Genomic DNA, 25,138 nt, shown 5'->3' on the forward strand with positions numbered 1-25,138 from the left:
AATAATTGTTACCTGTTGACTCAACCTGGTAATGCAAAAACCACGAGCAAACACCCCCATGGGATGAGTAAGGAAGGAGCTTTCTAGGGCTGGGTTTTTGCGCATGCTCTGCTTGTTTCAGTTCCTGTTTCAGCTTAAAGGATTTTAGACCTAGGCTTTGACTAGGTCATTCGAAAGCTTTAACCTTTTGGTCTTTAGTCATTAATGAGGTGGACTTGCTTGTTTGTTTCTGATCATTGTTTCATGTTCCACTTGCTCTTCAGTTATCAGATGAATGGCTTAAAGTAGACAGGGATCAGTGGGAAGAGTAGAGATATTCCCTCTACACTACTGGGCCACCTTCCACAGGCAAGTTTATCATTCAAGGCTTCTGTTAGTCCAAGGCATAATTGATCTAGGAGGGCTAGTTTGTTTCACCCAATTGGAAGCTGTCTAAGCTCCATAATCATCGACAGGATGACAGCCCTGTTTCAGAGCTTGGATTGGGCAAAGGAAGATTTATGGGTATCTTCATGCAGTGTTCAGGGCTTGTAGAACGTTCATGGGGCTATTACATTGTAACAAATAGCTGCCAGGACTGACCTCAATGAAGTCACTACTGCAGGTTCTGGCTTTCAGTTAAAACAAAATTTCACTGGAAGTAATACAAGCTTTGGTAGAGACACTTGTGGTGCTAGGTCACTAAGAAATAGATTGACTATTATATTGATCAGAGCCACAGACGTATTGTCTATTTGATGTCTGTGACTCGGACAGCGGCCAGTCAGTGGTGTACCTTTTCTTATGCACTTCTGACCCAGTGTTCCACTCAGTATATCACCTTGGAGGTGTCATCATGACCCATTGTTGGTGGCAAATAGAAGATACAACTCATGGTTCTTTCAATGATACCAAATTGTCCAAGTCCTCATGTAGCAAAGAATCCCCAAACCATGTCCTACCAAATGCCTGACCATCTGGATAAGGTTTATAATGTGAAACGCACCATTTGCTTTACACAGGGATCTGTCTTGCTCCATAACTCTTGAGTAGCCTCCAGATGCTTGTTTCCGATAGGCAGCTATTCATGTTTTTTACATAGATCAATGGTTTCTCCCTTATATTCTACCATCAGTCTCATCTTTGCCCACTGTCTTTCTCAGGCCTGGATCAAATATCTCTTGTACTCACTAGTACGTTGATTACTTCACCCTTTAAGATAGATTGTTACATAATGGAGGGTGTCACTTTCCAACATAGCATCCTTATAATATTAATTAATTTTGCCATAATGCTATCTCTAGGCGCTTTCAATATGACGACCCATGCACTGAATAACCTTTATCTGAAAGAACATTGCTGTGTGGCTCCTTTTCTTTAAGAACTCTTTGAAATCATGGTTTCATTATTTGTTTTTTTTTTTCCTCCAGTTTCTCAAGCAATTAGGTGTTGGCGTCAGTTGGCAATTTGTTGATGTTTATGGTATGGACCCCGAACTCCTCAGCATGGTCCCACGGCCTGTTTGTGCCGTTTTACTACTCTTCCCAGTAACTGAGAAGGTGAGTTACCTCACAAAAATGCTTCCTGTTACTGACGCCATATCAATTCTTGTTCACGATGTTTGCTAACATATGTATACCATCTATTGTGAATAAACTATAACTGTCAAAAGTATTTTTAGTACTAAGACTTTCAAAGTTTAAGAAAGAACCTTCTTTTGATCTGTTTAATGGAGGTCCAGCTCCTTTGCGTTTATCTTTTTTTTTTATTGCCTGATAATGGTAACCAATTAATTGCTTTAATCAAGCACTGCAGTAATTAGTGAATACAAGCCTAACATTACTGTACCCGTTTGCCTTTTTCCAATATAAGGCTAGGTTTCCACTTGGGTTTTTGTCCTGCATTTTTTTTCTTGATGAAAAACGCCAAGAAAACTGCCACTGCATTTTCCTGCGTTTTGGCGTTTTTTTCTGGAGTTTTTTCTGGCGTTTTAGCCTTTCTGTGGAAATTGCTTTTTTTGACCTTAGGCAGTTTTTCCAGCCTTTACAAGTTAGCAGTTTCACCCAGCTAAAAGGGATTAGGATAAATGGCAAGTATCTGCCCCCGATGTCATTTACTTGGTAGACCCTTTTGTCTCTTTTCTGTGGTTTGTAAGGCATGCTTTATTCCGAATGTCTGCTCCTCTAGGAAGATTGGCCCCAAATGATGGTGCAAATTGTTTGCTGTTGCTTTTGGCACGCAGGATCCAGTTGATGTGTCGCGTATGTTTGTTTGTAATGGCATGTTTGTTCCAAATGGTGTAAAATTCAATATGAACCAGTCCAGGACTTTGTTTTGTGTGAAACTGTTTGTTTTCAGCCTATTTCTCGTAGGACACACAGATACTGGGTCCATCCTCTGCATTGTAACTGTGGAAAAAACGCCATAAAAAACGCCAAGGCAATAAACCCACATGGCTTTTTCATGGCGTTTTTTCTCTCCCATAGACTTCTATTGGAGAAAAACGCCAAGATTTCCTTGAAAAAACGCCAGAGTGTCAACATGCTGCGATTTTGAAAAACTGCCACAGAGCCCCAAAAAGCAGAAAAACGCCAAAGAGGACTGAAAAAACGCCAGACAGAAAAACGCCAAGTGGAAATGGCATTTTGCGATTTCCTATTGAAAAACAGCTAACATCTGGCTGCTGCGTTTTTCCACTAAAAAAACGCCAGGTGGCGCTATTGGCGTTTTTATGGGCGTTTTTAGCATAAAAAAACCAAGTGGAAACCTAGCCTAACTAGTACATTGTCAGTTCTTTGTAATCATTGTATAATTTGGCTAAAAGATAGTTTACCAAAATCTGTAGTCCTACTATGTGATGTTATCTAATTCTTTTTTTTTTTGCACTTAAAAAAATGCTAATGGTTTGTCCTACTTTATCTGTGAGTGTTTTAAAATGAAAGTGTCCTATTGTGGTCCATAAACCCAACCATTGTTGGACTACAAAGCCAATTCTATTCTGCCTGATGGGTAGGAATCCTGTATCGAGTCAGCATTTTTTGTGTGTATTATGTGACACCTTAAACTCTTCTATTTATTTATATTTTCAGTATGAACTCTTTAGGGCGGAGGAGGAAGCAAAAATTAAAACGAGTGGTCAAGATGTGAAACCGTCAGTTTACTTCATGAAACAAACTATAAGCAACGCTTGCGGAACAATAGGCCTTATTCACGCTGTGGCAAACAATCGGGAGAAGCTGAATTTTGGTAAAGGCACCCTCTGCGTCAGTTATTAGAAGCCAGTAGATGGCGCTATAGCACTTAGGTAGATGTCTTCTATAGTCTTTCCGATTAATATTAGATTGTTTCTTCTATGGATGAGGAGAAATGGATCATTCTGCTGCTACTAATGCCATTTTTTCTCTAAACATAAATGCATTGAAGTAGCAGCTGGTTTCACATGTTAATCAATTGGAATTATCGAACATTTCCCCCAAAATCATAATTAATAATCTTGCTCTATGTAATAAGGATATGCACATAAAATATATTTATATATTATATTTTAGATAATGAATAGATTGATGAGATACATTTTCATTACGTGCAAACGTAATGCTAGTTATTGGCTAGTGTGGCCACCCGTTAAGTAGAAAATTAGTGTATAGTCCATAATAACCATTTGCAAGCCGCAATGTGGCTGTTGACTTCTTGATTAATAATGTTTTGAAAAGTTATGAGGCCACATAAAATTAACAGCCATTGTAAACAAATTATGTAGGTAGGCATCAGTAGTATTTATAAACCCTCCATACTTTTTTAAAGCACTTAAATAGTGGCGAGAGATTTTGTAGGCTATGTTACCTTGTTTCAGACACAAATGTATCTGGACGTGCTCTGCATTTTAAAACAGGAGATTACATCATAGTAATACAATACTGGAAGGAAATATGGCATCACTCTGATGGAATCTGACACATAAAACAAATCCTGCTTCTAATGAAAAAAGATTTTCCTAGCGCATCAGCTCCTGCTTGTGATCAACTTTGAATATTGTCTCTAAGTATCTATCGCTACATCCCAGTCTCAGTCTCTTTACTAATTCTAAAGATTCACCGGTGGAAATAAGTGAAGTGCACGGCTGGCAGCTACTAATAAGAAGAGCATGATAGAACAGGTTTAAGACGGGAACTGAGCCGTCGATGTCGGCTTTAATATAGTTATTCTTAGCTATTATTTTATGTTTTCTTTGTGGTATGGTTCTGAGAATTTATATATATTGGATTTTCTGTTTTTACTTTTTTCTATTCTGAATACTTGCTACCTCAATTTCAAAGCCCCTGAAAAAAGATCTATGTTAAGACACGTGTGAAACTGCTAGGGAACAAGAACATTTAAAGAGGTAGGCAACAGATAAATCTGATTTCTATAAGCGTAGGGTTTAAAAATCCTAGGTGCTCATCGGCCTTATTATTACCTTTCATGTATTCCCCCTTTGCCTGAATCCCCTTCCCCAGCTATTTTACATGCATGAGATGTGTGTTAAATGTAATAATCCTTGCCGCATGTTTTTTCTTCATACTCCTAATATTGTTTCCTTCTAGACGGTGATTCTGCCTTGAAAAAGTTTCTTGAGGATTCAGTTTCGCTAAGTCCAGATGAAAGAGCCAAGTTCCTAGAGAGAGATGAGGTTGGTGTATTTGTCCGGTGCTTCTTTGTGCTGCAGATATATTGTATACACTTTAGAGTCTCCCAACAAATAAAGGTTCTAGTGCCCCCTCCCCCATTTAATTTAGTATCACAATGATGCGCCCTACCCGTTAATAGAAACCATTGTATTAACTGGGGAATTTACTACAGATGTGAAAGTGCTATTACTACTCAATAGCAAAATGCCCACCCTGATTGTGGGATCTTGGGCTTTTGCTACAATCAAACTTACTGGAATTCAGTAGCATTGATGAGGAATGTCACATTTCACTAGTATGTTTGATGGTGCTTATCACACCGCAGAGTTGTTTAGGAGCATTCGTAGTCCTATCTATTTTATATGCCCACACATTTGTGTGTTTGGCTATTGCCTAAATAAATATATATAATATAAATATTTAAGCAGTTTTGTCTGCTGTAAAACTGACCACATTTGATTTAAAAAATGGAAGCATTGAATTACTATATTTGAAACTGTTACAGTGTACACAAAATGACCAAACATACGTGGACACCTGACCATCACACCTATGTGAGCTTCTCGGACATCCCATTCCAAATCCATGGGCTTTAATATGGGGCTGACCCCTATTTGCAGCTATAACGGCCTCGACTCTTCGTCGGAAGTCTTTCCACAAGATTTTGGAGTGTTTCTGTGGGAATTTTTGCCCATTCATCCAGTAGAGCATTTGTAACGCCAGGCACTGATGTTGGACGAGAAGGAACTTGGTAGTGAGGGGTGGTACAGAGTGCAGGCAGTTTGTACTCGATACACACATCAGCATTCAGCAGCCCTACTGTGTGTGCGTGGTCTAGCGTTTTGTGGCTGAGCTGTTGTGAGCTGCCAAAGGTGGCATCCTATGGCACTGCCTGGTTTTAAAGTAGCTGCGCTCTTCAGTACGACCCATTCTACTGCCAGCGTTTGTCTATGGAGATGGCTGCCTATGAGCTTTATTTTATATACCCGTTAGCAATAGATGTTGCTAAATTCCATAACTAGGATGGGTATCCACATACTTTTGGTCATAAAGTGTGTTTCTTTAATTTGTTAGCAGTAGTCACATTTAAAAATACTAATATATATATATATATATAAAGAAAGAAAAAGCCATATCTAGATCTAAATATAACGTCCCTTTTCATTGCCCCAAGTGTTTTTAAAACGTTTAACACTTTCTGCAGCAAGAAAAATGTATATAGATATATTGTGAGAAAATTGTGTCTTGTGTGTTTATATGTATATGTGTATATATATATATATATGCACTTTATATATGCGTGTATAGAACCATAATATTTTGCGGTGTTGTATATGTTGGCGTATGTTAGATCACATTTGAACAGTGAATAAAATAACGTTACATAGTGGAATCCTGTTAATTTTATTGTCTTCATGTTTCTGGTTTTATGCATCTCTAATTCCAGAGTATTCGGGTTACACACGAGAGCAGCGCCCAAGAAGGACAGTCTGAGGTATCACAATTCAGTTTTTCCATCTTTGTCTATGAATCTAACTGGCAGGAGTTATTCTTTCGAAATGTTTTTTGTTGAAGTGCAGGGTATTTTATTTCTGTTTAGTAACAAAAGAGTATATTCACTAAAAAAATCAACTTGCTGAGAAGTTGAGGTTTCATCTTTCCAGATTCATTGTGCATCATAATAGGCCAACTGTGGCTCCTCCATAATGTCTTACTCTCAAGGATTTCGTTTTTTTTTTTTATTCCTGTGAATTTATTAGAATGAATTATAAATCTGGGCATATGCACAATCCTATATTGAGCCACGGAGCCTAATTATCCAATTGAAAGTGAAGCGTTGTAGGCTAAACTTGAGGTTCTCACCTTTTTCACTTCTCAGTACATCTGAGGCCTGTATACAACTGAAAGAATAAATAGTAAGTTCCTTCTTGTGTATGAATGAGACTCTTTGGCTGTGTGCAGTAAGCAAAATAAAAATAGAATTTTATGCCTCAGGGTCGGCAAAATAGTATTTTCTTTTCCTTGCTAGCAGTGGTTGTGGAGCAGAGGAAGATAATATTGTCACTATAGTGTAGCTGTAATTATTACTGTGCTATAAACGAGTGGAATCTGAGGCTGAGGAACATGTCTTTGCAGCTGGGTTCTAGATGGTAAACTCAAACCCTCATCGTGTCAGCAGCACTGTATTGCTTGCAACCCTTTGTGACAGTTTCATTTTAGGGATCATTGAACAAAGAAGATTAAAATCATTGTGATTCTGATGGTGACAAACGTACCTTAACCTACCTGGACAATAAATGGCAGGTGTATCGCTAAACTGTTGTGTGCCCATTAAAGATTTTAGAACAATAATTATTATTATTGTTTTAGTTTTTTTTGGTTTTTAATTAATTGGTTAATTTAATAACAATCATAATTGCAACCTAAGTGTTACATTATGTGTAGCCCAATGGAATATTGCCAGTTATATATATAGTAGAGTATGTAGTTTCCATAATATCTTCCTTGAATGCCAGTACCGTGTTAGCAGTAGAGTACATGTCGATTCATGACCCTTTTTCTGTAAGATTTTAATGGGTCCATGAATGAGAAGGTGCTGGGAAGAGTTTCTCACAGCAAACACATGAGATTTTAGGGTTGCACAGGGTGAAAAATGTAAGGGGAATGTGTGGGTCATGTCCTGAATGTGAAGACAATTCTGCACCATGCTGATTCCTGCCAGCAGTTTGAAAAAAGTTCACACGGATGACCTCTGTTATGAAGGATGCCTGATGTGCCGCGAATTCCGCATAGGTAGGGAGTCCAGGATTTTGCCAAAGGCAAAGTCTTATAATTCATTACTGGCAGTAGGCAATCTAATAAAAAAGATCAGGTTCGTTGGTTGAAAAGTACTGAACACGATAACATAGATGCTTCTTAAAACGTTATTTTACTGCGCCATGTTTTTCCATATTGTGCATGTGTGGTTACATTTATGACATCCCATTATGCATTGTGGTAGAGTGTCAAGTTTTAGATACACATTGTAACTCAGGAGTTCTGAGCCAATCTCTGTGAAAACCTGCTGGCATACATGCATAGCTCCGTAGGCTTTTGTGCTTTGATTGAATAGATACATCTGGAAAATCCAGTTTTAGATGTGAATCCTTACTTTGTGCTAAAATCGTTTGGTATTCTCCGCTGCGGTGCCATGATGGCCTAATTATGCTCTAATCGTTTGGTATTGTAGTGTGCACACAAAGGACACTGTCAGAAAGGCACTTAGACTGATATTTACACAGCCTTAATATTTTTACCACCATTTCATTTTTCAAAGTTCCATTATGTTCTTCAGTGCAATACAATGGATGGCAGAGCAACCAAGAAACTTGTGACAAAACGCAAAGGTTTACAGGCAAAAGTAAAAGGAATTCATGACCCTTCAATCACTTGTATTAAATGTACATTATAACAATGCACAACAACAATATCAATAAAGCACAGAATGTTCTGCAGGGCAATTCATGTACAGAATATGTATCAATCAAAGGCAATGTAACAGCAATAGGATATTATATGAGCGTTTCCAGGCAAAGTCCATAAAATGTGATTTGACAAATCAAGAAATGCGGTGATGGTGGATCCTGGGGCGGCTGGGGTGAGGTACAGGAAATAAGGGAATGGCAAAGAAGATTAGTCCTTCTCTAGTAGAAGAAGAGTAGTCCCTTAGCAGACTGTGGATGAGCTTGTAGTCTTATACTGAAACCTGCCCCATCCTCAATACCAAGGGATTCCTGGTAAAACAAAGCTTTATTTACACAACAAGAATCTTTAGTGGCACCCTCCAATTTTGTTCCTGGAAAGAGTACATAAAGTATTTTCTCCTTGAATTCAACCCAACCATGCCTGTCCAAAGCCTTATTGATGAATGGCCATCCACACTTTGTCTTTGTGCCGATTGGCTTTCTTCATTTTGGATATGCAGATGAAGTAGCCAGAAGTGACCCCACCGTGATGTTTTGGAAAACAGGGCTCGTGTTTCACAGCAGTAGTACTTTCCATTTGATTGTGAGATCTTTGAGGCTCCACTGTTCATATTTCTGCTTTACTTTTGCAAGTCTCTCCTCCTCAGTGCTTCAGGACCATGCCATCTTTGCCAAGCCAGATCCAGAACTGTCTTGATGGGGAAAACAGGAGTAGGTTAGAAACAAGGTCCCACTGACCAAACAGCATGGTCTTCAAGTTCCTGCAGTTTATCTCTGTGTACCTAGAGCTTTGTTGAAGTCCCCACACATCTGGACCTTGGCACACAAGATGGTCAAGTCATCCATATAGAGTGATCTGTTTACTTTTTGCTTGTCTCTGTCTAGTGCACCAATCTACCTAATCTCAGAATTCTGCAGGACAGATCTGGTGAAGAGAGTGATGGGAAGCCAGTTTTTAAAATCAATGGCTTCCTCTTCTTCCTATACAGGGTTGTGATCATTACATCCATGAGCATTGAAGGCATCCTGCCCTCCACCACGATGACCCTCTATAAGTCGAGCAGGCCCATACAAAAAGTGATCCGACAGTGTTGTATATAACACAATTTTGAGACTGTCCCTGTCCCCAGTTGTCCAGTGCCAAGAAGGCCTCCGTTGGTGCTTCACTTTCAAGATCAATGGTGCTAGTGAGACCTGACAGGAACTTACCACCAGGTGATATATATGTGTCTTTTGGAGAGTACAGATCCCCAATAGTTGCCAACCACCTTCTGCACCTCTTCACCCTATTGTACCACAACTTGTCTATTTTGCAGTTGTTTCAGGGGCATGTGGGAGTTGTAGACTTTCTTGAAGAAGATAGCCATGATTCGCATCTTTGGTCTCCTCAGCACTCAACGACCTCCCAACTTGCACTGTAGTTTGTGCTGTAGCCTTCTGAATTCCCTCTTCCCTGCCCCCCCCCCTAGCTTTTGCGTTTTGCCTGATAGAGAGGAATTTAACCTCCCACCACTTATCTACAATGGGGAAAATCACACTTCGTTCTGACACAGTCCGTATATACATTTTGCAGCTAGTCCACAATCTCCTGCTTCTGTAACAGGGCACAGTTTATCTTCCAAGAGCCCGGCCCAGAAAACCCTTTGCCCAGGACACACTGACGCTGAACAGCTTTGTGGTTAGAGAAGTGCTGGGGCTAATCAAGTCACCCTACTTCCAGTTTAACTAATTCAATGGTTATAAGGAATGTATAAAATATATAAAGGTAACTGAACCATTCTTAAAAAAACATTTGCCTTTTGTGAAAATTTTAAAATGCCATAAAATTTTGGAACTGTGTTTAAATTATTCTATTTAGGGCCTATTCCTAAATAATACACCCATGGACTTGATGGCGTCTGGTAAGGCTATATAAATAAATGCGGCTTTAGAATGTAGAAAAAAAGTTAAAGGCCCAGGCAAAGCTATTTAGTAGCTACACATAAAAGCAAATAAGGAATCCTTGTATAGAGAATCAACTTACTTTCATCCAACTTGTCACAAAATTAAGAATTTTGTTATAGTAAGAGGGCTGTAAAAAAATCTTACATAATTTGCAGGTTTACTGGAAAATATTCACGATCAGCAACCATTACCAAAAGGCACAATTAGGAGCACTGTTCGTTTTGTGACGGTATGCCTGTTCTTGGTCTTTCAGTGCAGGTGCTCCAGGGCCACAACAATTTCTGGGCTGTTTCCTGCATTTCCTTTTGTGTCATGAGGAGACTTTCCAGGCAACCGCATACTAACGAGAGGCCATGACAGATGTCCGTCTTGGCTGGAATTTGCTCTCCATCCTGCATCCAGTGCGGGTCACGGCAAGTGACTTATGGCTAAAAGCTGTCTTTTGACAAGGGTGAGCAGTTGCCAATTTTACTGCAGCTAAGTGCTAGGATAGATGCAGCCCTCATTCATCTGTGGAACACGTTCTTCGAGGTGCGTTCCATCTCAATGTATGTAAATAAAGTATGCTAATTCAAATTAAGTCAGAGCAATTATTTGCTGTTTTCCCAACCATTGTAATAGTCACACAGACCTCCATTCAAGTAACAGGGGAATGCAATTATTTGCCGTGACCACACTGCGATATATAAGCTGTTATCTCTCAGAAATCTTCCAATAACCTAAAATGTATAAGACAGAGAGATTCACACAAAATCTGCAAGTTTTCCCTCTTTTCTATTAATATTTTTTGTCTTTTTCAAAACATTGTAGGGTTGTTCTATTTTTTAATGCAGTTTTTGATTGCTAATCTATTTTCCCATTGAATAGAAGTATCCAACTGAATCAAACTCATTTTGGGAGCATGTCGATTGGTAAAAGGCCACCCCGGACTTAATGTTTAATTTAGTGTGTCTGAGATGCAGCGTGCCATTAAATTAGACTATATTATCTACACTGCCTTCAAGGATTAGGATCAACACCTGACTTAAATAATAATGGATGTTTAAGAGAAGGCCAACATCTACTTCTCTTTACAGCCTTGTATATATATGAAAAAGAAGACAATCATTAGAAATACAAGCCTTAGAACATGAGCATTAATTTGAGATTATTTTAGCCTCGGTGAAGGCATAATCTAAATTTTATTAAAGACAGGAGGCGAATAATTTGCATAAACCTTCTTTACTGTACCACCAACAGCAGCAAAGAAAACTCAAAACAACAAAGAAATATAGCCAATGAATGACCAACATAACATATATAATGTCCCAACTGTCACTTCTCTTCCTCTTCTTTGATGCAAAACCACAGTCAAATGGAACGTGAAAATCCAACGAATCAGCCGCAGCCGAACACGAACAGCCAAACAGCCGCCGGAAACTCTAGGCACCAGCCGGATGATGGCCATTAAACTGAAAGAAAGAGAAGCTATAACAGTAAATGAAGATAAGGAAATAATCAGTTGTCAACAATGCAGAAATAACCAGTTGTAAACAATACAGTAGGAGCGCACAAATAATGGAACAATGTAATATAGGCAGAAAAACACCAAAATGAGTAAAAGAAAAGACCAAAACCTGACACAGCAGAAATAAATAGACTGAAGAAAGGTTACCCCAGAAAAGATATCAGGGAAAGGGAGGGGGGGAAATTATTCGCCTCCTGTCTTTAATAAAATTTAGATTATGCCTTCACCGAGGCTAAAATAATCTCAAATTTTACCACAAGACAGGAGGCTTCATAATTTGCAGTTTTAACGCTCAATTAAAGAGGACGCGGCTCTGTGAAAGAGGATGTGAAACCGGACGAAAGTAAAAGGTGCGAAAAGTAGATGCTCTGGACCAATCTGCCGATCGTAAGACATCAGTCAAGGAGGCGCCAAGTGAGATAGCACCGGAGGCGGCTGCCCCCTGACAGAGTGAGCCCCGAACCTAGAATCGATGCCTGCCAGGTGTAACAGCCAACGCACCCACCTGGCGATAGTAGGAGAAGAAACAGGTCGGAATGGAGGGGCATAGGACAACAGGAGCTGACGACAGCTCGAAGAACGATGACTAGCCGTAGCCGAAAGGTACTGCTGAGTACAGCGAGCCACACACAAAAGAGGATGGGAGGGAAAGTAGGGATAATAAACTTGAGAAATGAAAGTCTTGGTACGACGAGAGATGGAAAAAACTACCCCCTCGGGAGAGAAAGAAACCGCATCAGCATCAAACGCTCTGACATCTGAGACACGATGGAAGGAGAGGAGACAGAGGAGCAGCGCGAGCTTGGCAGACAGTTGTTTGCGAGATAACAGAGGGTTGTCGGGCCAGGAGCCCAGAAAATCCAACACCTTCTGGACATCCCAGAGATATGGGTATCTAGGGGCCGGAGGGCGAGAGAGACGGGTGCCGCGCATGAGACGACAAACAAGAGGATGCTGGCCGAGAGGAACACCCTCGACTAAGGCATGAGAGGCCGAAATAGCCGAGCCAAAAACATTAAGGGTTCGATAAGATTTCCCCTGAGAAAAAAGATGGGATAAAAAGTTAAGGACCGACTCTACAGAGGCGCAGAACGGATCATCCTGCCGTTCCACACACCAAGACACCCAAGATCGCCATGCACAGGCATATGTCCTTCTGGTGCCTGGGGCATGGGCATCTCGTAACAATGTTCGAGCGTCCTCTGAAAGTCGTGACATATCCTGGGGACGCCGGAGAGGCGAGGGAATGACGGAAGTGTTAGTGGAGTCCCTGCAGATGACTCCAGAAGGGATGGGAACCAGGGTTGAGCCGGCCAAAAAGGGGTGATGAGCATCACCGACACCTGCTGCAGACGAATCATGTGAAGCGTTCTTGGGATCAGTGCAAAGGGGGGGGAAAGCATACGATCCGGTCGGGGGCCAAACCTGAAGAAAGGCGTCGACTGCCGAACAGTCCGGGTCTGGAAGCCAGCTGAAGAAGTTCGGGAGTTGAGCGTTCAGTCTGGAGGCAAACAGATCCAAGATGAACGGACCCCTTAGGTTGAATAAACGTTGAAACACCCCACTGTCCAGCTTCCAGTCGCTGACGTCTCTCCAGTGGTGGGAGAACCAGTCCACTACCATGTTGTCGTTGCCCGGAAGGTACTCTGCCTTGAGGGTGATGTGATTGGTCAAGCAATAATCGTAAAGGTCTTTGGTAAGGTCTGTGAGTATGCGAGAGTGGGTGCCCCCTAGTCGATTGATGTACTGCACCGCTGAGATGTTGTCCATCCGAAGCAGGAGGGAGTAATTGGAACGACCCGCAGTCAAACTCCTGATGGCGAAAGAGCCCGCAATCAGCTCCAGACAGTTGATATGTAACTGTCTCTCCTCCGCTGACCAGCGACCCCCTGTCGCTCCCGTAGGTCCGACAGCACCCCATCCGAGAGTGCTGGCATCGGATTCCAGTACAAGGTCTGGTAAGGAACCAAAGATAGCTCGACCATTCCAGGCTTCCATGTGACGAAGCCACCACAAGAGTTCTATCCTCACCTCTGCTGAGAGGAAAACCGTCTGGTCGTAAGATGGACATTGGCGTAGATATTCTGTCTTCAGGCGTTGTAGAGCACGATTGCCTGGATTGAAGAGGACAGGAGACACACAATGCGAGCCAAAATGCGAAGAGGTATCGCCTTGACGCGAAGTACTCTGCGAATCTCCTTCTTGATTGCTGTAATTTTTGAAAGCGGGAGCTTTAGAACTGCCGCTACGGAATCTATCTCGAATCCCAGGAACTGGATCACCTGAGTTGGGATGAGCGCTGACTTCTCTTTGTTGATCACAAAACCCGAACGCCGTGTGTTGAAGAGCGAGGGATCGATCTTGTGAGAAGAGGAGAATGTCGTCTAGATAGACGATTGATCGAATTCCGTGGGATCGAAAGAAAGCCATGATGGGTTTCATAAGTTTGGTGAAGCACCACGGGGCGGAGCTGAGGCCAAAGGGGAGGCAGGTGAACTGCCACAGAGTGTCGTTCCAGAAGAATTGGAGGAACTGGCGATGGCTTTTGTGGATCGGTACCGTCAGATAGGCGTCCTTGAAGTCCAGGCGCGTGAGCCAGTCTGCTTCTAACAGAAGATCTCTTAGAAGATGGATCCCCTCCATCTTGAAGTGCCGGTATGAAACGAATGCGTTGAGGTTCCTTAAATTGATGACTGGACGGAACTCTCCTGATTTCTTGCGGACTAGGAAGATGTTGCTGACAAAGGATGGCGGTCCTGTGACGGGTTCTATGGCGCCTTTCTGGAGGAGGAGTTGCAATTCGGACTCCACTAGGGCCTGTTGAGAGAGAGAAAGGCGGAGGGGTTCGGGAAGAAACAGTTGGACCGGCGGCATGACAAAGTCGATCATGAAACCTAGGACAGATTGAAGAACCCATGGGTCTTGTGAAATGAGGTGCCAGCTGTGGGAAAAGAGAGATAATCTGCCCGCAATCTTTAAGGGGAAAGAGAGATTTGAAAGTAAAGGACTTACATTTAGAAGCTCTTCCCCGGGAGGAACTGGTGAAACCTCTCCTGAAGGCGCCTCTGGATGATGGAAAAGGAGCCCGTATTTGGTAGGCGGGTTGACGAGTCTGGTAGAAAGCTCGGGAGCCTCTGGTGGCAGAACGGCTGGCGGCCCGGCTCCTCGGTCGTCCAGCCCTGCCATAAAAACGTTGGCCCGATGAAAATGCCTTCCTGATGGAGGTCTGAGCCTTATTGAAGGATGTGACCCGTTTTGGCCATATAAGTTGCCATGGTGGGATCGAATTCAGGTGTCTTTAACACCTTGTGTGGAATAATCGGTCTTATTCCACACAAGGCTTATTTCGTACCTCCCTCTCCACAGGCTTCTGAATCCACTTCACAAGGAAATTGGATATGTGCTCCGGGGGCGTCCATTCTGCGGAGCGAGGATGTCGGATTAGTTCTGGGTCAAACCAGGGTTCGCCTGCAGCATCCAAGTTGGCGGAGTCTCCTGTGACCGTAGGATTGCCTGTATTGGATGAGAGAGCCGTCTCGCCGAACATGCGAGAGGTAGGGAGGTCAGGGGCATCGTATTCAGATTCAGAGTCGTGTGAGTCTCCTTGCCACTCGTCTACTAGGGCATAGGAGCCAGCAGCCTCGTCATCCTCAGATGAGGAACTATGATTAACCCCACTGAGCTCTGGGGTGGAGCCAACTGGGGCGCATATAGCGCGATGTTTCCCCTTACTGGTGCCAAACACGACTCCTTTACGAGGGCGCTTGTGAGCACAGCCTTCAGGATCAGGGTCTGATAGGATAACTTCGTCTCTGCGGCGTACCCCGGAGGAAGAAGCCTGAGGAATAGCCGGAGTCTGAGGTATGGAGGTTAAAGCCTGTTGGAGGGCTGTATCAAATGAGGCTTTGGCTGCAGAGAGCCAGGAAGCGAAATCTGCGGCCAAAGGTGTGCCGGTATCGTCTGCCATGATATTTAGGAGTATGTCTGTCTCACAACTGTAAGAGAACAGAGTTATGGTTGATGGCACCAGAATTGAGGCAATAAATCATAAATGTGCAGAGCACAACGACAAAACCACAAGGTGGCAGTAGAGGCTAAGGTCAGTTAAGGCTATACTGACTGGCCCAATATATATTTGATAAATCACCCAGATGGGGACAAGGGCCAAGAATATATGTGTATATATATATATAAATATAAGTATACGTAAGTACTTTAGAATGGATCACCCCGCTCATTGACAGTATGAAGCGGGGGACGAGCCTTAGCAATTGTAGTATATGTAAATACTTTGTATGGATCACCCTGCTGATTGACAGTGTGAAGCAGGGTGATCCATACAAAGTATTTACATATACTACAATTTATAGTAATTTATAATAGTTTGAATATAAAAGTTTTTGGTTTTTTTGTTTTTATTTTTTTTTTTAGTATCTAGCTCCTTTGGGTATTGAACCAGCAACTTCATCTCTGAGAGACCCAGTACTGAACCACTAGACCAGCTGGTGGCGTGGTCTGAGTAAAAGCAAATCAGAGTAGATGAATGGTGTTTTTAATAAAATGAGAATAAGAGAGTAAATAATTAAACAATAAACCAAGAGAACTAACTAATGAAGAAAAGTCCAGAGACCAAACATATGAATACAAGAATGTTTATTAATAAGAAGACTGGCAGCCTGAAACAGCTGCAGCAAGGAAAGGGTTAACTGATGGAGCACAAGGGAGAACTCCATGAAGAGAAAGCCCGCGAAAATAAATAATTAAAGACGCGATTGTGGAAATAAATAATTAAATACAGATTACAAGAGGAGGGAAGAAGCAGAAGAAGACATGGGACCATCAGACGAGGTAAGAACTGAGAGGGAGAGGAGGAGAGATAAGGCCAAAAAAGAAAGGGAAACTAATGGATAAAAGAAGGGAGGAAGGGCCACACGCTAAATGGCGCGATTACGGCCTAAATAGGGAGTCAAATAGCTGGCAAGGTAAGCAGCCAAAACCCAGATGTACTAAGGGAGACCAGACATATAGGAAAAATATATAAGAAGAAATAGAGAAAATGGACAAATTAAAGCCTGACCTTGAAATTAATTTGACCCTGAAATTAAATTGACCTGACCTTGCTGGTGGCAGCAGCAAAGAAGAGGAAGAGAAGTGACAGTTGGGACATTATATATGTTATGTTGGTCATTCATTGGCTATATTTCTTTGTTGTTTTGAGTTTTCTTTGCTGCTGTTGGTGGTACAGTAAAGAAGGTTTATGCAAATTATGAAGCCTCCTGTCTTGTGGTAAAATTAAACCTCAATATCGTAACAACATTCGGTATCACTTTGAGAAATACAACTTAATCAGAGATGACAAGTCATGTTTTTTATATTATCAGTTTCTGTAAGCAGTGAGTTTCAAAGTATATGGGCTATGTTAATTAACATTATTGATTTTATTATATTTTAAACCCTCACTGTGTGAGTCATTGCAGATTATTGCCAAGTGAGCGTATCGAACTTTGGCGGCTTCTACATATATGCTGATATTTTGTTTTTCAAAATTAGTCTGGCAAAGAGAATAGACAAAATCAAACCAGATCTCTGATAAGCTTCCCTTCGAAGATTTGTGGGGAATTTAAACTGCTTGCTCTCTGTGATTATCCCAGATGGGAAGTGTCATGGCAGGAGTGTGGACAGTCTGTTCCCAGCTGCTCTGAAAAGTCCTGCCACTGTGGACTGTGACTTACTGCTGGAGAAAAGGCCAGTTGACTAAAGCTAGGCCATTGGTTTAAGCGTTGGGTTGGTTTGTGAATAGCGTAAAAAATATCAATTAAAACACATTCACATGTGACTGACATAAGGATATTTCAGCTGGATCATATGACCATATTCCCATATTCACACACACTAACATACTTACACACACACACTTTTTTTTTATTTTTATTTTTTTACCTCTACTTTGGCTCAGGACGGCTCTCCTGCTACCTTATGATCCTCACACATTGGCTGTGCCTGAGTGCCGGGAAATGACGTGCTGAGTGAGCAGGGGTTGCTGGTGGGGAAGGGTTTGGGGGTGCTGACATTCTGAGCCCCCTCACAATGCCAGGGGCCTTCCGTACACCAGTGGATTCAGCAGATCTGGCGAGGAGCGCTCCCCAAAACCCTAGGCATGCATATAAATCTGTGTTTGTTAGCAATAAGTAGGAAAATATAGAAATAGGGCTGCAACTAACGATTATTTTCATAATCGATTAGTTGGCCGATTATTTTTTCGATTAATCGGATAAAAAAAGTTTATGTACATTTTTCATTTATTTAAAATAATTTAATAAACAAATGATGTTAAATACAAACGGCAGAATAAAAAAACTTTGATAAAATGCATTTCTTGTCTTTTTTTTTCCCAACCAGCCCCCCCAATTTATGCACATTTGAGCCCAGGCTTGCCACGCTGCCTCCCAGACATGCCACGCTGCCTCCCAGACATGCCACGCTGCCTCCCAGACATGCCACGCTGCCTCTCAGACATGCCACTCCATGCTGCCTCCCACATATTCCACTCCACCTGATATGCCTTATACCCCCTGATACACCACTCCATCCTCCCCAGACACGCCACACTGCCCTCCCCACATATGCCTTATATACCGTATATGCCTTATACCCCCAGATATGTCACTCCATCCTCCCCCGATATGCCATATACCCCCCAGATACCTCATAGTCCCCTCAGAGTCACAGACCTGTTCACAGCACACTGACACCATACTTTTATAAATAAGTACTATATTAATCTTCACTGCCCCCAGGATTTAGATTCCCCTTAGTCTGCCCCCCTTTACCTCTAACTGCACCTTAAGTTAACCTTATTAAATTAATTAAATTAACCCTCAGTCCTCATCATTACATTAACCCTAAACACCCCATTAACCATAACTACCCCTAAATTAACTCTAAATACCCCATCAAACACAACTACCCTAAATTAACCCTAAACACACCATTAACCACAGCATCCCCTAAATTAACCCTAAACACCCCATTAACCACAGCTGCTCCTATATTAACCCTAAACACCCCATTAACCACAGCTGCTCCTAAATTAACCCTAAACACCCCATTAACCATAACTGCCCCTAAATTAACCCTAAACACCCCATTAACCATAGCTGCCCCTAAATTAACCCTAAACACCCCATTAACCATAGCTGCCCCTAAACATCCCATTAACCATAACTGCCCCTAAATTAACCCTAAACACCCCATTAACCATAACTGCCCCTAAATTAACCCTCACCTCCCCTAACTTTCAGCAGCCCAAATATTAATTTTATACTTACAGTTAGATGAGTGTCACAGCCATGTGGTTCTGGCCTTCTGGGAGAAGGAAGGGGCGGGGCCAGTTGTCACAGTGATTACAGGGAGGGGCTGGTAAGTAGGAGCTGCTGCTGTGAGTCACTGAAACGGTTTATATAATGAGGGGTATTTTTCAGAGCATTTGCTCTGAAAAAACCCTCATTTTATAATCGATAAAAATCGATTCAACTAATCGATAATGAAATTCGTTGGCAACGATTTTCATTATCGATTATCGATTTTATCGATTAGTTGTTGCAGCCCTATATAGAAATATAGCATGTTTCACATCAATGTAGTAAAACTGTGCCAATTAATGCTGATCAAGTTGCTTTATCAGGTGACTCGTATTTCATTATATAATGTTTCCCAACAGAAGTTTGTGGTCTACACAGGAATCCAGTCACTGGCCAACAGTCTAGCCCTGAAAGCAGCATGTTTAAGGGTTTTTTGGATTTTTTTATTTTATTTTTTTGGAAAAGTTATTCATAGGAAACCAAGACAGAGCAAAATGTAGAATGTTGGCCAGGGCTTGGGCAGTTTTCTCCTGGCAACAAAACATTATAATATGCTGATGTTTAAAAATATCTAGTCCTTTGGCTTCCTGTTATGGAAAATGGTCTTTTGAAATATAAGTGGACATCCAAGAGCTTGGGGACAGACTACTTTAATCAGTCCTCACATATTCAAAGCACTGAAATGAAGAAGTGTTACTAACCCTGAAAAATGCAGTACTTGTTGATCAAATAGGTTTTATACTCTATAAAGTGATTTGGCAGCTTTCATAAGCTCTTTCTGACAAATATTTCCATTACTCGGTTGTGCATTCTTTATAGCTTAGCTACCTTTCACCCTGGCAACCAAGATTCTTATTAAAAGAATAGTAATGCCGAAGCTACATAAAACAGTGCGATTGTCACGTTTCTGCTTTTAAACGGTGTTCGAGGTTTATATGTTTTCAAGTTTCATTGTATGCTGCTCGATACCATTTGTCACAGCTATCTGGTCCTTCTTTATCACCAGATCTCGTGCTGTCTTCACTTAAGTTCCATCGTGCATGGGTTAGGCGATTGCCATCCGCGGCAGACCTAGTATAAGGCACCGTACCAATTCCTACTCTAGTTCATAATGTGATAAAAACAAAAACATCTTAAAAAAATAAATAATAAAAAAAATAAATTATTTCTTCAAATTAACCAAGCTGAAGGTTGCAAGAGAGTTGAGGTGTCAACTGTGCAGGGTCTGCTCCACCCTTCTTGCAAGGGTCTGGTATATTTGTAGTATAAAGGTACTAGGCCAGGAAAGTTTTTTCTGCAGTGGGCCACTTCATCAGAATTGTATACGTGTGCGGGCCACTCATTTTTCACTGTGTGAAAAAATGGCATTTAAAATATGCAGATTAAAATAAAGTAAATTACACAAAACCTTTACTTTTCCTCTCACTGATTTCTGGGCCTAGAAAGTTTTGTGACTACAAATGCAGGATTCTGGATAAGTCAAAATGAAATAGTTCTATTTATTTTAGGGATACACCGAAATGAAAATTTTGGACCAAAACCGAAAATTCAGGGTTCACTTAGCCAAAACTGAAAATGACCCCCCCCCCACATACTTTTAATAAAAGTAAAAAAAATTTTTTATATTATGATTGTTAACAGCAATCTCAGGCATACCCAGATTCCAGTATGTACTGGTTGGCTGGGCATTGTACCAGTAATTTTTGTCCAAGTGTGTAACCACACTTTTAATAAAAGTAACACACCACAATTGGACAAAAAAAAAAATCAACAATATGACTTGGCATGATAGGAGTGTGATTGCTAACAGCAAACACACTCTTTTCATACCCAGGCAACCAGTAAATGCTGGAACCTAGGCATGATGGGACTGCGATTGCTGTTAGCAGATTGCTGTTAGCAATCACACTCCTATCATGCCAAGTCAGCCAGTACATGCTGGTACAGGGTGGCTGTAAGTGCAGACCCCATACTGCTGGCATCATCAATACACAAGGAGGGCAGCTAGCCAGGTTTCAGCATGTACTGGCTGACTTAGCATGATAGGAGTGTGATTGCTAACAGCAATCACAGTCCCATCATGCCTAGGTTCCAGCACTTACACATCCATGCTATCACACACACACTCATTCATTCATAGTCATTCATTCACACATTCATTCCCTCACAGGCATACTCATTCAAACAACCTCCCCCACCCCCTTACCTACTACAGCTCTCAATGCCGCTCACAGACTTCAGCAGGGGGCACGTCCTCCCTCATTCTCCTCACAGAGGAGGCAGGACTGGAGCAGAGAATAGACCCTCCCACAAGTAAGCGGCAGGGCTTGTGATCCTGGCTGCCGATCTCACGCGGGCCGCACCTCGAGGTCACGCGGGCCGCATGTTGGACGCCCCTGTACTAGGCTATTCAGTTGGCGTCTATATAATACTTCATTAAAAAAATGCTGCCACTAGGACTTATCCACCAGAATTCATCAAACCCAGATGGGAATGTTCACTTTCAGGGGACAAAAATCTACACGGATAAACAGACAACAGATAAAAAGGGATTTTTGAGTAATTTATTTCCGATGGCTTAACAGTAGGCAATTTAACAAAGCAGTGGAAAATGCAAGCGGGGTGCTGGAGTGTATAGCTGGAAGCATTAGTAGTCCGACCTCGCCTAGAGTATTGTGCGCAGTTCTGCAGACCCCATCTCTAGGATAATAAAGAGAGTTTGGGGAGATTTCAGAGGGCTACTCATATGGTGAATTGTTTTCAATTTAAAATAAAATATGTCTCATAAGATCTCAACGTGTGTAGCTTGGAGGAGAGAACATAGAAAACGGGTGTGATAGAATCTTTTAAATACATAACTGGGTTCAACAAAGAAAGCAGGTCATAGTCTAAATCTAGAAGGGCAGAGGCTTGGATGTAATCCAGGGAAGTTTTACTTCACCGAGAAGATGGTAGATAAGTGGAACAGCCTTCCAGTAGAAGAGGTAGAGGTTAATACAGTGAGGGAGTTTAAATGTGACTACCCTAGACATAAGGCTGTCCAGAATATAAGATAAGACCAAATAAGGTGTGAGGTTTTTACAGCAGGAAAATTAACACACTAGATGGACCACATTGTCTCTCTTGTTCTAACGTCAAATTCTGTGTCTGTTTTTTTACATGAATATTTCAGGTTTCATTACTTCCATGTAGTTTTACTGGGTCCTTTCCGTGTTGTTCCTGCAGGGTTAGTGTTAAGTGCTAGGACCTTTTTTATTACCATTTTTAAAGCTTGTTTTATGCAGTTAAGAACATGCCCTACCACGTAACGTAACCCATTTTTTTTGCACAAATTGTAAAATTTGAGTTTGTCCAGGTTTGATGCATTTAATAGCAGATTATTCTCAGTATATATAATACTAGAATATTCCCTTTTAATTTGCACCATTCTGGTATCCGGGGATTAAGCCATAGAGAACAGGACTTGATATTAAGCAATAATCTCTAAGCAAGGAGTTATTAGGGTAAAAGAAGTAACAGTCACAGTGTCAAAGGTAAACATGGAGCTTTCTAATAATTCAACCTTTTCTATGATTTCTAAAACTGCGGCCATGCCGGCTGGAAAACCAAGGAACTAAGTAGTAGTAATATATGTATATATTTTTTTATTGAATAAAATACCAGCCATTGCATATGTATTTTAAATGATTTTATTTATATAAAGGCTGCAGATGTGGTTTGTGGTTTACATTTGAGATTTACACGAAACTGAGACGTAAGAAAAGTTTTAATAGTGTAACATTTAAGATGTCCCTGGTTTTAACGGAATTTTAATGTGTGTTGAGTGGCAAGGAGCCAGAGATAAAGTAAGAGTAGATGGAAGGTACCTTATTGTTACTATTTTCTTTTACCGTTTAACAATTTCAGTTCTGTTGTGATCAAGAACATATTATCTATTGAGTTACCGGTACATGGTGCTATAATATTTTACAGAGCTGTACAACGGTTCTTGTGTTTTTCGATTACACTAACTTCCTCTTCTTCACAGGCACCAAGCATAGATGATAAAGTAGATTTGCATTTTATCGCCTTTGTAAACGTGCAAGGTCAACTATATGAAATGGGTAATTACATTTTATTTTTATTTAAGTTCCTATTTATTGTATGTTGTAGACACCAACATTTTGTATTATTGAGGATCTGTGCTAAAATACCAACAGCCACACTATTATGGAAATCACAATTTTATGTTTATTTAATTTGGACTCTCACCCCAAATAATATATTTTAATGCAGTTCTGTTCTCCAGGGCCCGAATCCTTCCTTGGTTTGTGGTTGTCAAATTAAGAACGCCTTTTTTTTATAATTTGTTGGCTGGCTGTCAGCGTGATCTTATTTAATTAAGCAATTTAATCAAATTCCATGTACTGCCAAAAATGTCTGATAATACCCAAACTTCTTATACTTTTCAACAAAGCAGTTTAGTATTGAGCATGTTTTCCTACAAGTAAATAAATTGTATTATCGCAGTGGAAACTGTAAGAGGTAGCTATGCTCTACATGGACCATACCAAAGTACACGTCACTTCAAATTCCTTTTGAGGCTTACGTAGTTCCATAAAATACCTCACTAATTGATTATAAGTCTCAGAATCTTTGATATAAAACATTTGTGTCTTAAAACAATGACGTGCAATAGGTTTTTAGTTATTAGTGATTAATTTGACATCGCCATCATATAGCTCAGAGATCCACAATGAGTGGGTAACAATATTTAATTGGACAATTTTAAAGGATTTTTTATTAGATACCAAGCTAATCTGAGCTCCCATTGAAATAGTTCTGCAAATACAAGGCTAGAAACTGTTTTATTGTTTTCTTTTAGATGGCCGAAAGCCTTTCCCAATAAACCATGGACAGACTAGTGATGACACGTTGTTAGAGGTAAGGTCCATGATGAATTGGGTTTGTTTGATAGATTTCACTGGTGAATTCTTCATGCCCTGGTAGTCCATTCACATACTTATATGGCCCTGGCAAAAGGTATAACCGATTTCGGGATGCGCTAAAGGCAAGCTTTGCCAACTTTTATACTATGTTTTCATACAAGGCAATGGTTACCAGTTTGGCATGTTAAGCTGGTGACAATTGCTTCGTTAGCTGCTGTTATGCCTTGTAACCTGTTCTTACGTCTTACAAGAATGTGAACCAATTACATTCTCATATGAAACCAACACATATGGTTACTTTAATACACTATTTACTCCAAAACATGGTTGTTTTTATTAATTATTACCCCAAGGTAAAACAAATAACTGTAAAATCAGGTTATACCTACATTTGTACAATTTTGCGCACCGCAGTAGGCGATTGGATGACATTCTTGGTTCTGTTCCTATTGACGTTAAACCAGTGACACAGTGACACTGACCTAACTATTTGCCTGATTTACTACAGTTTGCTCAGAGTACAGATGTATTTCTCCCTCTCTAGTCCCGGACAGCTGGTATTTCATGTAAATATTCCACTATTTATGGGGGGGGTTTTGCCATATTTTTTTTTAACAGTTTTAGAATTACAAGCCACGGTTATCTTAGTAATTATGTGTGTACATAGTTCCAGAATTGTTGTTCCTGTGGACCGCTTTTCTGTGTAATTATTTTATCCACCTCGTTCCACATTATTTATCTGTACAGAAAAACATTAGCCAGTGAACTCAGCTGGAATGTAGTCATAGTCTGTGGTTATATGACTGGTACTGTGACCGAATGAAGTTGGAATAACTTCACAAATCAGCTATTTTAGAATTAATTAACTGTTTTAACAGTTCAAATTGTAATAAAAATATTAAATAAATGGTGGATAAATACACTTTTAGATTAAGATGCATAATATATATCTTTCCTTTCTAGGATGCTATAGAGGTCTGTAAAAAGTTTATGCAACGTGATCCAGAAGAACTGAGATTTACCGTGGTTGCTTTCTCCAAAGCATGACAATAATTTGGCTGCAAAACACCCAAAACTGCCAAGTGGTGAAACTGTTAATTTTTATATTTCTCACATGTGCAAACAGCTTACTGTACATTAATAAAAATATTTACTAAGTCTCGGACTTCACTGTCCTGTCACTGCTATTCTTTATTATCTTTCCCTCCAAAACACGTAATCCAGAAGAGTTTTAGATCTTCTTTCAAGTATTAGAACAAAGAGTTGCTACAATCAGTGTCTGTATGCC

General features: G+C 40.8%; 1 protein-coding gene across 1 annotated transcript; it reads left to right on the forward strand.

The window, feature by feature from the left end:
• Positions 1–1,412: 1,412 nt before the first annotated feature.
• On the forward strand, positions 1,413–24,897 carry LOC149299873 (ubiquitin carboxyl-terminal hydrolase isozyme L3-like). The gene is made up of 7 exons (XM_089485922.1): positions 1,413–1,538; positions 3,069–3,225; positions 4,563–4,648; positions 6,094–6,141; positions 22,950–23,025; positions 23,787–23,845; positions 24,814–24,897. Exons 1-7 carry the CDS (start codon positions 1,464–1,466, stop codon positions 24,895–24,897), a joined length of 585 nt encoding a protein of 194 aa, XP_089342048.1. The 5' UTR covers positions 1,413–1,463.
• The last annotated feature ends 241 nt before the right edge of the window (positions 24,898–25,138 follow it).

The sequence above is a fragment of the Sceloporus occidentalis genome, unplaced genomic scaffold (genome assembly GCF_023333645.1).
Source record: "Sceloporus occidentalis isolate IW3139 unplaced genomic scaffold, rSceOcc1.0.p SCAF_27, whole genome shotgun sequence".
NCBI classification, from domain to species: Eukaryota; Metazoa; Chordata; class Lepidosauria; order Squamata; family Phrynosomatidae; genus Sceloporus; species Sceloporus occidentalis.